Below are 15,238 nucleotides of genomic sequence, written 5' to 3' on the forward strand. Positions count from 1 at the left end.
AAGGCTGCAGGCACAGTGGAACAGCCAGAAGAGGGGAGCTGCTTTCCTAGGAAGGGCTGTGTGGCTGAGGATGAAGACTTTGGGCAGCTCCAGCTTACACTGCTCATTTGGCACCAGCTTTTCACATCAGTTCAAGGCAGAGCAGGAGCTGATGTCATCCACTCAAGGGCTGCTACAAGCCGGAGCCCAGAAAACTCTCATTGCACCCAAAAAAGTAGAAGATGGAGTAAGTGTTGTGACAGACATGGAAGCAGGGACATCACAAGTGAAAGAGGCCAGAGCAGCACAGCAGGACGAGGGCATGACCAGCACACTTCAGGGGGCCTGGAAAAAGGTGAAGCTGGGCTGCTACAGACCACAGGTTGGCTATGGAGGAAGTTGGCTAAGGAACTGTTCAGATTTCAACTACAGAAATGAAATTGGGCAATGCATGTAGAAAATTTCTCTTCTTTTGTATGCAAGTGCAAGATGAAGCACTTGCATTCAATGGAGAGTGGCTCAGGACAAGTAACGTGGCTCCAGTGGCAGTGATGTGCATAAATCAAGTGAGACTGGGAGCCCAGCAGAGCTTCATGAGGTGTCTGTAGTGAGAGCAGCCTCTCTCTCATGGACTCGTTCTACTGGCCACAGGATCATTCAAAAACTGCTTATGTTTTGGTCAGATTTATTAAAAAATTGGGGCAGGGCTATATTCCTGGGTTGTTGTACTGAGACTCTGGGGGTCTGGAGTGGTTCCAGAGAGCCAGAATACCACTGACCACTGCAGCCCTGTATTTATGTCCAGCTGCACCTGTACTGTGAGTGCCTTCCATTGCCCAGGTTACAACAGTAAAAGTGTTTGGACAGTAAAACAAACCAAGTGAACAACACTGAGCAGAGCCATCATCACAACCAAGGCTTCACTGCACTCTGCATCACAGGTTGGGATGGGTATGGTACTGAAACCTCAAAGAAGTACAACAAATTTCTATCCAATGGTAATTTTTAAGCATTAAAAAATCCCTTTTATGATCAAAAGCACTCAAGGTTTACTGGTGTCCTGAAGCAGATGCCATACAGAACTCCTGAATGAGGGCATTTATTGATCTGGTAAGATAAAAACCTACCTGCCCTACATGAATTCATGTCAGCAAGATCAATGGGAAAAGATAACAGGCCTTTTCCACTATGCAGCATCCTTAAGGCTGGTGCAAGACCCAAAATTCTGCAGCCTAACTCTTCCTGGGACTTGGAGAGCTTTATCTGTTGGCAAACTGGTGAATTTTAACAGGAAGAAAAAGGGACAGGGACAGATGTGCTGAGGAATGGCAGCACAGTCAAGGATTTCCATAAAAACAGTGTGAGGTGCAGCAACAGCAAAGAGATCAAACTGAGCAAGGCTGTGTCAGCAATTCCCACCAGCCCAGCACTGTGCTACCAACACATCCATCCCAGCTCCTCTCTCCTGCCAGCAGAAGCTCCCCATGGGCTGATTTACCCAGCTTCCTAGGCATGTTCTGCAACTTGCAATGAATTTTTCATTGAATAATTTTATCAAGTATTGAACTTATTGGTTTAAACTTGGCTCAACTACACTTGCACTGTGTAGGAGTCACTCCCGAGATTCCAAGTCAGATCAGGCTTCTTTCCTCTTCCCCTCTTAAAAAGAAACACAATCAGAACAGGTACTTGGAAGAGCCACTAGTGTGGTCATGGTAACTACCCAAACATTCCCAGCTTTACAAGTACTGTTTCAAACCAGAGCAGTTGTAAAGCTTGTAGCAGACAGGCAAGAAAAGAAGACTTTTTTTTTCTCTCAGACCTAAAAACCTCTTAAAACAGCAATGTTCAGGGGGGTCTTGGGGGTCCCAGTGGGCTCAGCCCACAGCTCCTCTCTTCTCACAAGAAGAGACTCAAGTGAAATGTTTGCAGAACCCCTGTCAACCAACTTTGTTTTTTTTTTTCTTCCCCCATCTATCAAGTACAGCCTTGAGAGGAAACACAAGAGCATGAGATCCTCTTCAATCAGATCTCTGATGGTTGGTGTGGACAGCTCTGTGTGCATTGGCAGGACTCTGGGCTCTCCTGGGTGCAGCATGGAAAAACCAGCTGGTCTCCTGGGGCCGGGGGAACCCCACAAAGTTCAGTGAGTGTAAGATCCTGCACTTGGCTCAGGGCATTCACCAGTACAGTGATCATGGGATTTAGAGCAGCCCTGAGGAGAAGGGCTGGGAGATACTGGTGGATGAAAAATTGGACATGAGCTGGCAGCACAAAAAGCCAGCCATGGTGCACTGAAGCCCGATTCCATGCATAGACTGAAACACTGCCTTTTACTTTTTCAACTTTGTTCTTGTTTCATTGACCAGGCAATTTAATCTCATGTAGTGGGTGAGAATGAGCTGAAGCAAAGTCCTGTACCTGGCAATCGATCTGTGCTTGTTGCACTGTTACACATTCCATCACATGCACAGACACAGTGACAGAAATGTCCCTCCTGACTGAAGAACAGGCAGCAAGTGATGAAGGTTCAGGTGCTGCCTGCTGAGAGACATGCAGGACCCAGAGAAGACTCTCCCTGTCACAAAATGTGGAACAAGCAAGAGAAAATACAACTACAGAATTTTTTTGTGTAGTATTTCCTCCTTTCCAAATCAAACTGCTGGTATTCACAGAGGCTGCCACAGGAACTTGTGTTCACAGCTACTTCCCTGACTGCAAGCTGGGACATTTGTCTGGCTACAAAATAAGACCTTGCATAACTTTATCCAATTTTTGGTTTAGTATTCCCAAACTGTCAGGATCCCAGAGCTTAGCTCTGCCTCTCCACATGAAACCCTCCCCGTTGTGGGAGGCTGCCTGCCTTCCCTTTGTGCCAGCTGCCCTGCTGCTTCTCCTGGAGCTGCTGGATCCTGCCAACCCTCTGACTGCACAAGCTGCCTATTCAGCCTCTTAAACTCCTGTACAGAGGCTCACATGGAGTCTGTCACATTTTAGGAGCAGGCAAAGAAGATTTCTCATGGGTTGCTCCATCCATAGCTGAATCCCAGCTGAGAGCGGAAACCCCAAAAGGATTTCCTTACTTTTCACCTTGAAATGCTGGAATAAAGAGCTTTGTTTTATATAGTTTGCTGCAGATTTCCTGAGAGAGTTTTGGTCTTTACCAATGTCCCATGAGCTCTTACACCTCAGGGGATGGTGCAGCAGTGACCTGGATCTTTCACAGTTATTTGAGAACAGATCTGATAAACAGATTGGGGGGGTCAGACAGATCCAAATATCCTGATGAAATTCCTTTTTTCCCTTCCTGTGCTTCTCTGGTGTCATACTTTGCTATCTTTAAAATATTAAGATATTTTATTATCCAATATTAATAATGGAACAGGTAATTAATGAGACAAGACAGAAAACTCTATGGAAGCCTCCCAGCTCACCCTGGGTACCCCTGAGGAAGGTGATTTGGAGCATCCCTAGGTAGTGAGGGACCAAGGAGAGGGGAAGGCTGCTTTCATCTCTGAAGCAAACACCACTTATGTTGAAGGGGAAAAAGGGGATTTCACTCCAACCAGAGCAATGCCAATGAAACCTTTCTCAGACAGAGCATGCAACGAGTCATGGGAGCCCTGCCTGGCTGCAGGATGATGAGATTTTGGACATGACAAAGAATGCAGCCAAGCTGACATCTGGGTGCTGATTACAGTAAGTTTTTATGTTGTTTATGTATTTACATTTATACCCTGGCATGTGTCCAGAGCTGAAAGGAGGTGAGAGGCTTGCACAGCTCTGAGCATGTTGCTCCTCTGCATCTGGTAAGACACTGTTTTGTCCACAGACCTTTCCTCACACCAGCTGACAGCCTTGTCACCTTTATCTCAGCAAAGCTGGAAATTTGCAGCCAAGCTGAGGCTCCACACATGGCAGGAGCTTGTACTGGGTGAACATAGACAATGCCTGCTGGCCCAAAATGGCTCTGTGTCCAAAAAGATCAGAAAAAGCAGAGCATGGGAAAAGGAAGGATTATTATGCTTATTTTAGAGAATAAGATTTAAAGCCAGAGCAGTGACCTGGCAAAAATTACAGAGGTAGACTCTCTAGAAGCAGGAATTATTCAGACACAGTTTTGGGTTTTACCTACAACACTGACCTCTCTCTAAATGCTTTCCAGTAAAACCCCACAAGACTGCACAGGCTGCCATGCCTGATAATCCCCAAAGACCACCTGCAGCCCTGAGGTCTCTGTTTTCCTCCTTCCCTTCAGGAGAGGGACTGGATTTGTGCTGAAGTAATGGAAAACAGGCAAGGCTCCATGTCTGTCCCCCTACACTGTGGCAGTTTCAACAAGAGAGCAATTACAGGAGCAGGGATAATCCAAGCCTGCAGAGGAGATACAGGAGGAAGGAGAAGCAGCAGTCAGGTTTCAACATTCATCTTCTCCAGAACTCCTGTTGCAAAGGGATCAAATGCTTGCTCAGAAGTGCCCAGACACCTGGGTCTCCTGGCTAAACACCTTTGAGTGAAAGTGGAGAACCAAGAAACCGAACTTAAATCAATTTTCTCCTCCTTAGCATGAGTTTGAAATGACAAAGGGAAAAAAAAACAAGGTAAAACCCAAACTGTGCTACAAGTGAAGCAAGTTTGGGGTGCCCACCTCTCTGAAGAGCGCGCCATAAAACTGAACAATGTAGGGGCAGTCACTGCTTCTCATCACCACATCAAGGTCCATCAGAAGCTGCTTCTGCTCCTTCTCATCCACTGTCGACCGAATTCTCTGAAAGAGGAAGAGTGGCAGAGACTTCATCACTTCCATGCCATTACTGCATCCTCAGCCCTGCTGGTGGAGACAAGTGACCAGGACCCCAAAGCCAAGCATGCTCAAAAACACTCTGGAGAATCAAGCTGTGCTCTCAAATAAGAAATGTAACTGAACACTTTTAAAGCTGTTTAATGAGACTGTAAAGCCCTCACTCCTCACATAAGCATCAACACTTTCAGATGAAATGTCAGGAAGAAATTAAAGAGCTCAAATTTCACTAAAAACTACAGCAAAACACCACATCCAGGCTTTCATTTCAAAACAAATTCCCACACAGTTCTTAGCCATGCTGGAAGGGGCTTGAAGACTGATTTGAAATTTAACCAAGGAACATGATGTTTAAAATTTCTAAGCAGCCAAAAAAGTTCCTTCCACAGCCTCCACCATGGCTGGGGAGAAGGGACTGCCACATAACCCAGGGAACACATTTCTCTGGTCATGTTAATGATGGGCAGCAGTCCTGTGAGCTCTTCTCATGAAACTAACAACCCTTTACCTAGTACTGGCTGAGGGAACATCAACACTGTATAAAAGATAGTTGACATTGACACATACCCCGTGTGTATATAGAGATATATATGTATACACACACTATACTTTGTATATACACCATATATTATGAAAAGTTTCATTTGGGATTGAAAGAACAATGCACATTTGAAAACAGAAAACTGTCCATTTTCAAACATGAAACTGGTTAAATGAAGGATGGAGATGACCATACAGTTCTTCATGTGATTTTACAGATATATTTAACATCTTGCACTAATTAATACTTTCTCTGAATCACAAGTGAGGAAATCGTGATCCTGAAGCTGTGACTCATGTTGAAAAACCATTAAAAAAAAAAAAACCAAGAAAAAATATCTGGCAAGTAGTCCAAAGCAACAGAGGTAGCCAGGACCATCCATAGGGACAAAAACTACAAGGCTACCCAAGAAAGAAAAATTATTCAAGCTTGTGGAAAAAATCTGCAAGATCTAGCACCCATTTCACCAATACTATGGCCCCTTGGGCAGCTGCTGGTGGCATCAGGACCACACACATCAGCCAGCCCAGGCCAGGTGAATGAAGGTACTTTCAAGGCTGGCCATTTATATAGCACCCTTATGTACTTTAGGACTTATTTTGTGATGACCCATACAAAACAAGGACAGTATCAACACTGTAGTTTTCCTTACCTGTAGAGTATCCTGGTATTTTGGTATTTAACCATTTGTTCTTAATGTTCTAGCACCTCTAGTTTGGTCTAGACCAGTGAATAATATGTTTATATTGCCTTTTTCCCACCCTGTGAATTCTACAGTTCCTGGGGACCTGTCAGGAGACTTGTCCAGCACCCACAGCCCATAATATCCATGATGTGCTGAGCACGTGGGGTTCTGTGCCACCAACAGAGCAAGAACGGGCCAGGAAAGGAACTAAAGCACTTCACCTCCAGGTCACTGGTTCAGGTCTGTGTCACACAAGCTCAGCCAGCCACTGGCTGCTCCCTGCTCTTGTGCCCTCACTGTACAAAGCTCTGCAATCCCCCCAGAGGCTGAAGGCCAAGCAGAGTGAAATGTCTCTCTCCAAGTGACACACCAGCAGCACTGCAATGGAAATGCCACTGCTCTGACCTCCACAGAAGGTGATGGATGCCAAAGCCACCACGGTGAGACCTACGACCAATAGCTCAGCCTCTCACTGAGACATGACCCACACTGAAAAGGTCACCTCTGGTAAGGAACCAGAAGGAGCTTTTCTCCACCTTGTAACTTGTGTTCTCCTTCTGGGCCCACTCCATGTCTGTCTCCAAAAAGCCTCTTTCCTGGTCATCTGAGAGTTGTCCCAGCCCTGCTCTGCATTCTCCTTGTACCTGCACAATTCTGTCATAGCAAACCTCACAGCATCCTCCTCAAATTCCATGTCTTCTCCTGAAAGCATCTCCTCCCACCTCTGACATTCCTCCTCTGCTGCCACTTCTCCAGCACTGGAAACAATGTGAAATACACACTGTGGTGGAGGTGATTTTAATGGCATTTCAGAACACCAAACCCAAACACTCCTCTTCTCAAACACGAGCTCCCCAGCAGGAAAGGGCTGGCAGAGCACCCAGAGCACAGACAGTGGGTCAGCTACAGGGCAGAGCACAGCTTGAGAAGCCAACACGGACACTACAACAAATACTGCTGCAGGGAGTGAAAGGAAGGCTGTGGTACAAGACTGGGAGGTCTCACACAGCAGTGCTGGAGACTGGCAAAGTCAAGAGAAAGGAGAACTCTGAGGAGCAGCATGCAGAACAGCACACAGACAGGGTCAGCCCTGGGCAGGGTGGCTTTGCTTAGCTGAGTGTGCCAGGGAGCCTGCTCAGTACTCCCAGTTCAGCAGCAGAACAGGGGAGAGAGGAGAGTCAACAGCAGTCAGTACCCAAACAGCACCTGAGCCATGAGACAGCCTGCTTCCTGAACCCCAGGCATGGTGCAAAGCTCTGCAGCAGCTCCCACAGACACAATCCCCAAGAACAGGGGACATGGCAGGGAAGGAAGACACAAGGTGAGGTAGCTGCTTGAGGGCAGCATTTCAGACAGGGATGGACAGGGGCTGACTTCACCTCAGGCCTTACAGATCTCAGCTCAGTCACCTTCCTGGCAGTCACTGAAAAGTCACTGCTAAGTGACCCCCCAGCCAAACAAGACACAGATAGAAAAAGGGGGATTTGTAGTAGAAGCTTATGGAGTCTCCTTTTTAACAATTCCTTGTTGGCCTTCAATTTAAACTGTATCAAATCATCTTAGGAGAAATTCTCCAGCCCTTTTTATTCAAACACAGGTTAGGACAAAGCCTTCCAACACCAGGAAGAAGAAGCCATGCTCTGAGAAGCACCAACAGCAAAAGCACAGTCTGTGCTGTGGATTGTGCCACCCTGAAACCTAAAACCAGGCAGATTCCAGAAACTTGACCCAAAACAGAAGAGACATCATCCAGCCCAATATGCACACAGAAAGGCTCAGGTGCAGCATGAAGTGACTAGTTGAAAAAAAAATCTTAAAAAGGGGGAAAAAAAAAAAGAAGCTGTAAACACCAAACTGAAACTCTACTCCTTGAGCTGTGAGACAATCCTGAGCATGGGGCTCACCTGTGTCCTCAGCTGAAAGCTCAGCACAGCAGTGCCTGGCAGTGCCATGGGAGAAGTGTCCTTCCATGGGATGGCAGGGATTTGGGACAACGAACCAGTAGCAAAAAGAGGGTTTGCCCAGTCACTGCTGAGGATGGGAATATTTATCTCCCCATCTGAAACACATTTAATGGTGACTGAAGTAGATCACAACCAGCTTCACACCTCCTGTGATGAGGCTCTAACTCTCTCTCACCGTTCCTTTCCAGCTCCTACTCATCCACTCCCTCCCCAGCTGCCCTACAGCAGGACTGGGAACACTGGTTTGCCCAACTCTCAGCCAGCAGACCTAAACAAATGACTGAAACAGACAATTCTGAAGGTGTCACTCAATTGTGTGAAGAATTATAATAAGGGGTTGGCAATAAAATCCCAAGACTTCTCTTTGGAAGTCATATGGACATGGAAAGAACAGAGAAATTTGCCCCTGGATGGAGCTAAATATATTAATGTATCATTCTGATGGGCCTTTATGGGCTATGAGGCATCCAGGAAAGATGGAGGAACCACGGAGGTATAAATAAATGTTTCATTTCTGCTCTCAGGGGCATTTGATACTTAGCAACCTCCTTCAGCTGTGAGACTGCCATGGAGAAACCTGAGAAAGTCAGACAGAAACTTCTGGTTTGAAGGTGTGGATGAGAGAACAAACCCTGATTACCAAAATGATGTACAAGAGACACTGTGCTCAGAACAACAAACAGCTCCATGGCCTACTGGCTTCCCCAGGAAAAACAGGGATATTTTATGGGCCCATGGGTTTGACACTTCCAATTACCCAACGGATCTTGAAAATGCTTCTGATTTCCTTAGGAAAAGTTTAGAGAACAAGTAGAGCAAGTCACAAATATTGTTAAACTAAAGAGAAAACAGTGACTGTAGAGGACACTGACTGTAACTGGAGGCTGGACTAGGCAATGCTGCAGAGGGCTGTAGCCAGGCTGTATCCTCAGCCAGGCTGAGGATATTCAAAACAAAGAAAATTCTGGCCTACAGATGAAAACCGCTTTCTTTTGAGGTGGGGGAAAACTGAACACTGTGGACAAAACCACCCTCTTCTCCAGCTGGGTTACTCTCCCAGCTGTAACCATTCCTGACAGAAAAATAATTCAATTAAAAAGAAGTGCAAGATGCTTCCATGGGGCAGTGATAAGAAGCCTGAAGGCCAACCAAAGCACAAACCACTCCAGTCGTCTCTCGGTGATGTATTTCTCAGCCAGCTGAACTGGTTGAAACAAAACTGGGAGAAGCGGCTGATGGTGAACCCCAGATGTCTGAGGTGTTCCCTGCTGCAGGGCAGAAGAGGTGAGGAGCAGGCGAAGATCTCCTGCCTGAGCCTGAGGCTCAGACATCGCTGCCAGGAACACCAGATGCTCAGGACATCACTGCTGTGTTTAGGCTCCTGACCTGCACAGGAGCCACCCAACACATCAAAGATTGACTGTTTTAAATATGTTCTTATTTCTTTTATGAACTTTTCAAACAAGCAGCTTTTCCCAGCCTCCAGAGGCACTGTGAAGTACCCTGGCTAACAGAACCCACACCATGTACAGCATTTCAGTGCAAAGCAGAGCATCCTGCTCCTAACTGGAATAATGTTCCTCAGCTTTCATTCCAGTTTGGGCTATTTTTTTAAAAATTCATATTTCAGGGATCTTTTAAAGCATCCTTTTTGTGTGAACTATCACCAGGGCCAGAAGGAAACCTCAGGCCAGAAATTACAACCCCAAGCAGCTGGGCAAGTTTCCCAAGAAAACATTTCCTCCAAATAAATGGGGCTTCTCCATGTGCCTCTAATTTGTGGTACCCTTCAGAACAAGAGGCACAGTCCCTGGAGCAGCTGGGACAACACCATGTGGTGATGCCGGAGGCAAATACAAAAAGGGCTGGAGAATTGCACATACTGTGGAGCCTCTCAGACAAAACCAGAACAGCACTGGAGTAGATCCTGAGGAGGAACCAGAGATCTCAGCACAGTGGGAAGCCCAGGACAATGGTCACAAGTCACTTACAGACTGGGAAAAGCCAGACTAACACAAAAACAAGAAACCAGAAGCCAAATCAAAGGATGATGGGTAAAACTGGAAGCCTGACCAGGCAAGATCACAAAGAGTTGGTGCAGAGAACACACACCAGCCAGGAAAAGAGATTTCTCCCAGGAAAATGAGGAGCCAGAAGGAGAAACATGACAAGGTGAGGATTCAGCATACAAACTGGCCTTGCATTTATTGGTTTGCATAGCCAGATCTGGCACTGGACAAAACTGGGCTTTTCTCTTTCCCATCTGGAAAAGTCTTGACCTCATATGCCAAAAAAATCCCTAAGAAAATGAAAAGAGTATTTTCAGTGACAGGAAGACTGTGATGACAGGTGACCCAGAGTAAAAAGGTGCATCTCCAGGAAGATCTGAAAGGAAGAGACCTAAAGAATGAAAGGATTGGTTTCTATTTGAAAATAAAAATCTGGAAGATTAGGATAACATAATGCGACATTTTCTAGGGGCAAAAATGAGAAAGGTTTGAACATAAATCCCCCTCTTTCCTACATCCTCTCCCCCTTCTCCTGATAGCTCTAGGAAGCTCTCTCTGGCAGAAAGCATAAGGCACAAACAATTGAGGTGGCAGCAACAGGAGGACCAGGTCCCTGCTCCTGCAGCCCACTCCAGCCTCTGTTCCCAAAGAGGTACAGAATGTCTTTTTGTCATTAAAACAAGTATGCACAGAGAATGACCAAGGCTAAAGGAAAGGGAGGAGCAGGACAGGGCACAAGAGCTCATCATCATCCCAGCCATGCTGCACCTGCTGAAGCTTTGGTGTAGTAGTTTTAGCCAGTGACACAACAAAGCTCATTTCAGGCTCATTTTCCTCCTCTTCCACTGACTCTGGAGCACAGATGAAAAGCCTGACTCACCCAGGGCCTGGCAGTCCTGCCCCTATCAGGAGACTCATTAAAGGTACCAGGATAGCATCTGCCAGGACAGAAATTACAACCATCAGCACGGGCTGATAGTCCAAAATGAGTTACAGGGAAAAATTAAAGAAAACAGTGTCTCCACCTGCAGATCTCAAGTTATTTTGGTGATTTTTCAGCCCTCAGGAATTGTTTTGCTTCAGTGGTAAGAAAAAAAGGCTGTGCTGGGGGAGCCCTGGGGGCACAGGAGCCCGTGTGCCCTGTGACACTGAACTTTCCCTAGCAGGGGAAAGCTTGGGAAGCTTCAAGGAACTGTTCCTTGGGCAAAGGCAGGACAGACTACAAAAAGCAAGAGAAAGGAGCTGGGAACAGGGTTTGAAGATATGCTCTGGCAGCCACAGCCTTTGAGGGGAGCAGGATGAGTGACCAGAGGTGCCCAGCTGGCCTGGCACAACAGGAGCTGCCTTCAGCCAGAGGAGGACTCCAGCCAGGGGAAATGAGCAATGTTTCAAGCTGCACACTTGCAGAACAAGGAGGATTTGAATCTCCCTGTGGTAGAATGGGGTGACAAGCCTGGTCATGGTAGCTGCAAGCAGAACACAGCCCTCCCAGAAGTGGGGTAGGAATTTCCTGACCTCACTGGGAATTTGCAGCAACAGTAGTGGAAGTTTGGGGAGTGGTGGAGAAGGATGGAGGAGCAGCTGGGACAGGCCCCTGTACCAATTTTCTCTGCATCTAGTGAGCAGTACAGAAGAGCTAACTTTTGGCTTGCAGCTTCCATAAAGCTGTTTCCTTGTGCTGAATGTCCTTCCAAGGATGCTTGGCCTGCTGCACTGGTGCTGTTCTTGGGGAAGCACAGGAACAGCAACCAAATAACCAGACACTGGCTGCACCATCCAGCTGTAAGGGGACCCTGTCACCTGCCCCCAGCACAGTGTCACACCTCAGAGCTGCAGCTGCCACAGAGATCATAGCCAAGGCCTCACTCAACTGACACATTTTCACAAAGCATAATTTCCCTTCTTAAACTTCTCTTCCAGAAGAGCTTTATGCTGAAGGAGAACACATGGCTGAAGGCAACAGTTCCACAGTGAAGAGACCACAAAGCTTGAGAGAAAGAGAGAGCAGGCGGGGGACAGTCCCCAACACGGACAGATTAAGACAGAGAAGGAGCAGAAGATTAATGCACATGGTTGCCCCAAAAGCATCAGGAGGCTGAGACAGGAAAATCTGAGGAGTGTGGGATGAACTAGTCACTAGCCCAAGCCCAGCCCCATCCTGAAACCTCATCTCCAAGAACTGCACCATCCAGTCTGGGGAATTGCTGCTGCTGCCTTGGAGGCCTCACTGCTCCACCCACAGGTCTTCCTTTGCTCAATTTTGTGTCTTCTCCTCACTGGGACAAACAGAACAGTCGCTTAGCACTACTGTTTTAGAAATGATACTGTTGCCCAAACCCTTCAACCTTTCTTCCCCAGCTTGAAAGAAATAGGGTCAGAGAAAAGAAGGTGGCACCAGCCCAGCCAATAACTTTAAGATTTCACAGTTTAGTCACTGTAAACAAATTGGATTTACTTGTTTAAAAGTGAGCCTCCAAGCCCAGAACCCCTGAGGCTCAGAACACACCTCATCCCTTGGGAAAGCCAGCTCAACATGCTGCACTGTGCCATCTCCAGCCATGGCCTTCAAGGACACAGAACTGGTGCCTCCTGCCTCCCACAGGGCTGTACCTGCACCACAGGCCCTCAGCAGGGACAAAGCTCACCTAGGGTGCTGAAAAGCCCTTGTGCAAACAGTGTGGGACAAGAGAAGCCCTGTGCCAGCAGACACAGCTTCTCCATGACACGAGGTAATCCAACAGAATCCCTCTCCACACGGCTGTAGCCACTGCAGAGCTCCAGGGAACAGCCACTCAGCCCTGGGGGTGTGCCCCTTCACACCCTCAGCAGAACTACAGCTACCCAGGCCACACACTCTGAGTCTGAGAGGATGGAGCTGTCCAGGAATCATTTCACTACACCAGTGTTTTTCAACCTGTCACCTGCAAACTACACCCATGAGTTCTGCCAAAGGCAACTGAAAGAAACCAGCCTTTAGCTACAGGCAACCTCTAGCTCCACTGGAGACTTTCAGGAATTCAAACCCAGCTTGAAACAGCACTGCATGGTGATCAAAAACACTCTAGAGACCTAAGCAGTGATCCCAGCACTGTGAGGAAGTCAGTATTTACTGGAGCAGATCAAAGGATGAGGGTTACTCCAGTAACCTGACACAGCAGAGACAGGTAGGAATTACATTCAGAGCAGCTGGGGCTCAGATATGTCTGCTTGGCATGTGAGACCAGCAGGGGCAAATGTCTCCAGATTCCAGGGAATATTCTGAAGAAGACAGAGAGTTGGAAAAGACAGCAACACAGACTCCTACACACCTCATTTCTGCTTTCTCCTGGGAGCCATAAGAGCATTTACAGTTAATATCATCAACAGAGTTAAAGATAGATGTCATGAGCAACCTGCAGTGAGCAAAGGGAAAGGACCAGAGAGACAGAGAACAGCTGCTGCCCACCTCCATGGACAAGCAGCTCCTCAAAGATGCCCAGTGAGCAGCAGTGCTGTGGCAAGACAGGCAATTATTGCCCAGCTGGGAGAGGAGGCTGTTCCTGGTTCTAAGGTGAGTTTTGGGGTAGCATAAAGTAGAAAATGGATAGTCAAGAAACCTGCTACACTTTCCACCTCCAGGACATTCTGACATGGTGAGCACAAAGCAGACACTCCATCATACATCAGCAAGAGCACAACATTCCCTAGAGGACATCCACTCCATTCCAGCTCCTCCTGGCGAGGCCACACCACGGCACATGCTGACATAAACAGCTAATTTTAAGCCATTACCTTATTTCACAAAAGACAGCAAGAAGCTATGAGATGTCAAGCTGTGCCTACCACCAGCCTAGGCTGTACCTGAACCAGTGACCCAGAGGTGAAAGGCCCGTGCCCCATCATCAGTCTCCAGAGACGTGTGATCCCCTCAGAACAGCAGGCTCCTGATAGACATTTTGAAAAGGGCACAGCAATTATGAGAACTTCACAAATCACCTGAAAACATGCCCATTATACACTGTATTTTCAGCAAACAGCAGCCTTTACACCAGAAATAAATAGAACAGAGCAGTAGATGGGTCCTAGATGGAAGAACCTTAATTCTCCATCACACTGCATCCCAACGGACTAAAGTACAAATGTAAGGATGGGCATCACCTACTTTAACTGCCATAATTTGCCCACTTGGTTTGTGGACCATTTTGTTGACAGAACCATAAGCGCCTCGTCCAATTTCTCCAAGGTCTTTCAAGTCCTCTGCTGTAAAATCCCAATGTTGCTCAGGGGAAATCTTCAATTTTCCTGATGATTCAATGCTGTGTGTTCTCAGTCTCTCTCTGTCAAAAATATTGGGAAGCAATTTTTCCACATTTTAAATAGTCTTTAAATGTCTCTTTTCAGCACTTGGTTAAACATTAGAAGAGAGGGGTTCACAAAGCTACAGCAACAATCTGACTCCACGAAGGATTTTGGTTGGGGTGGGGGTGGAGGGGTGAGGGAAAATGTTAAATCAAAAATGACATACACTTGCCCACAGCTTCAATTAAGGCTAAGTTTCTCCAGCTGCAGCATAAAATTCAATATGTCTCATAGAGTCACTCTAAGCACTCATTTACACAGTTCTTTCTGCTTTGCACAAAATTCATCAGGGTGTAAGCAGGATCTGGTAACATGCAGCACCAAGAGCCTGAAGAGCACTCCCAGCCCCATCTCCCCAAAGCTCCTGCTGCTCTACACCACCACATCCCAGCACCTGCCTCCCTTCCAGCTGGGATTCCATCAATACAGGCAAAGCTCTTCTGGGTGAACCAGTGAGACTTTAGGAAAAGTTTGCCCTTATTGGAAAACTCCAATTAAAAAAGAAAATAACCCAAAACCCCCCCAAATCCAATACATTTAGATAATAATTTAATTTATTCAAAACTAAATAAAGAGCTGATAATTTATAAAAACCAAAACAAGTTCTTTGTGATATATGAAAATAAAATTTTCAGGTGTGTCTTCACCAAGCACCTAAATTAACTTTCTCAAGCAAACCCTGTCCCTACTGAAGCCACCAGGATTTGCCCAGCTAAGGAGCAGATGAATGTCCAAAATTTGTGAACACAGGAGTTCAAAGGTGCCCCCCAATGGCTCATTCACATGCAGCAATGCTACCACTGAATTAGCAGGAAATGCACAAGTATTTGCAACACTTCTCATCTTAAAATGCCATGCGAAATTTCAGTTTTTCATTACTTAATTAGCTGATTCACACATCTTGAGTCATAAAGTAAGCCA

The 15,238-nt window shown here is 46.6% G+C and overlaps 1 protein-coding gene across 2 annotated transcripts in view; it reads right to left on the minus strand.

Annotated features, from left to right (window-relative positions):
- Positions 1-15,238, minus strand: part of MAP2K4 (mitogen-activated protein kinase kinase 4) — a 59,211-nt gene that overhangs the window by 9,480 nt on the left and 34,493 nt on the right. For both annotated transcript variants that reach the window (XM_030961938.1, XM_030961937.1), the window contains 2 exons: positions 14,121-14,295; positions 4,628-4,747 (listed from right to left, as the gene is read on the minus strand). In XM_030961938.1, the coding sequence (XP_030817798.1) occupies positions 4,628-4,747; positions 14,121-14,295 (295 nt within the window). The remainder of the gene's footprint in view (positions 1-4,627; positions 4,748-14,120; positions 14,296-15,238) is intronic.

This window comes from Camarhynchus parvulus, chromosome 18 (assembly GCF_901933205.1).
Source record: "Camarhynchus parvulus chromosome 18, STF_HiC, whole genome shotgun sequence".
Classification (NCBI taxonomy): domain Eukaryota; kingdom Metazoa; phylum Chordata; class Aves; order Passeriformes; family Thraupidae; genus Camarhynchus; species Camarhynchus parvulus.